The following is a 1,104-nucleotide window of genomic DNA, read 5'->3' on the forward strand; positions in this document are numbered from 1 at the left end:
GCAGGAATTCTGCATTCCCAGGCCACCTGCAAAGCCTTTACCTGTGGAGGAGGTGACCACATGGCAGAACGTGAGCTGCAACACGAGAGGTGTGGATATCCTGTTTGGAGGCAAGTAGCCAGACCAGAAAGACAATGTAAACAGTGTCAAAAAAAAGTTCAGCCAGGTGCAAAGCCAAGAGGTGAGAAGAAGCAGCTCACCTCCAAACATATGGGACACTCCTGCCTGGAGACGTTTTCAATACACTTTGCAGAGACAAAAACAAGACAAAACCAAACAACAACATGTTATCTCACTGCAGGGGTGTCTGCACTTTCCTAAAAGCTAAAGGAAAAGTTAAGGAAAGAGGTACGAAAAGTCACTGTTCCTGTTCAGGTTTGGAGTTCTGGGAGTTTAGCAGGGAGCTCAGCATGTTAAGGAACAAAACAACTGGGAAGTTTGCAGAAGGAAAGGGCTCCCAGAACTGCTGCAGCACCAGGCAGTCTGTCTGTCCTGCAGCACCAGGCAGTCTGTCCTGCAGCAGGAACAGCAGCTCAGACTGGCAGATTTGCTCCCTTAAAAAGGAGACCAAGACGTTTATTTCCTTTGGTCTCAGCACCCTGTGCTGCTGTTGGGTGCATGTAGAGAGAGAACTTCCCTCTCCTCCACTCACAGGGCCTGGGGCACCATCAGCTTTCACTTCCAAGGTGTTTATTATGGAATCCCAGAATCCCAGGGGTTGGAAGGGACCTGGAAAGCTCCCCCAGCCCAACCCCCCTGCCAGAGCAGGGGCACCCAGAGCACATCACACAGGAACGTGGCCAGGGGGGTTGGAATGTCTCCAGAGAAGGAGACTCCACAGCCTCTCTGGGCAGCCTGGCCCAGGGCTCTGGCACTCTCACAGCAAAGAAGTTCTTCCTGATATTCACATGGAACCTCCTGGGCTCCAGTTTGCACCCACTGCCCCTTGTCACTGGACACCAGTGCTCACAGCCTGGCTCCACAGCCACCCCAGGGCTCTCACCTTGTGCCTCCCCCGCAGGTTCACGCTGAGGCACAAATTGCACTTGGAACAGTGGAAAAAATCCTCCTTTGGGCCAATCCTGAGGGAAGGAAGAAGAGGCA

General features: G+C 52.8%; 1 protein-coding gene across 1 annotated transcript in view; it reads right to left on the bottom strand.

Annotated features, from left to right (window-relative positions):
* RCHY1 (ring finger and CHY zinc finger domain containing 1, E3 ubiquitin protein ligase) overlaps positions 1-1,084 on the bottom strand; it is a gene marked incomplete at its 5' end in the record, with an annotated part of 6,709 nt that extends 5,625 nt beyond the window's left edge. Inside the window, 3 exons of the mRNA XM_009999764.1 lie at positions 42-100; positions 201-245; positions 1,004-1,084. Coding sequence (XP_009998066.1) covers positions 42-100; positions 201-245; positions 1,004-1,084 — 185 coding nt within the window. The remainder of the gene's footprint in view (positions 1-41; positions 101-200; positions 246-1,003) is intronic.
* Positions 1,085-1,104: the final 20 nt, after the last annotated feature.

Source organism: Chaetura pelagica, unplaced genomic scaffold (genome assembly GCF_000747805.2).
Source record: "Chaetura pelagica isolate M959 unplaced genomic scaffold, ChaPel_1.0 scaffold1366, whole genome shotgun sequence".
In the NCBI taxonomy this organism is placed as follows: Eukaryota; Metazoa; Chordata; class Aves; order Apodiformes; family Apodidae; genus Chaetura; species Chaetura pelagica.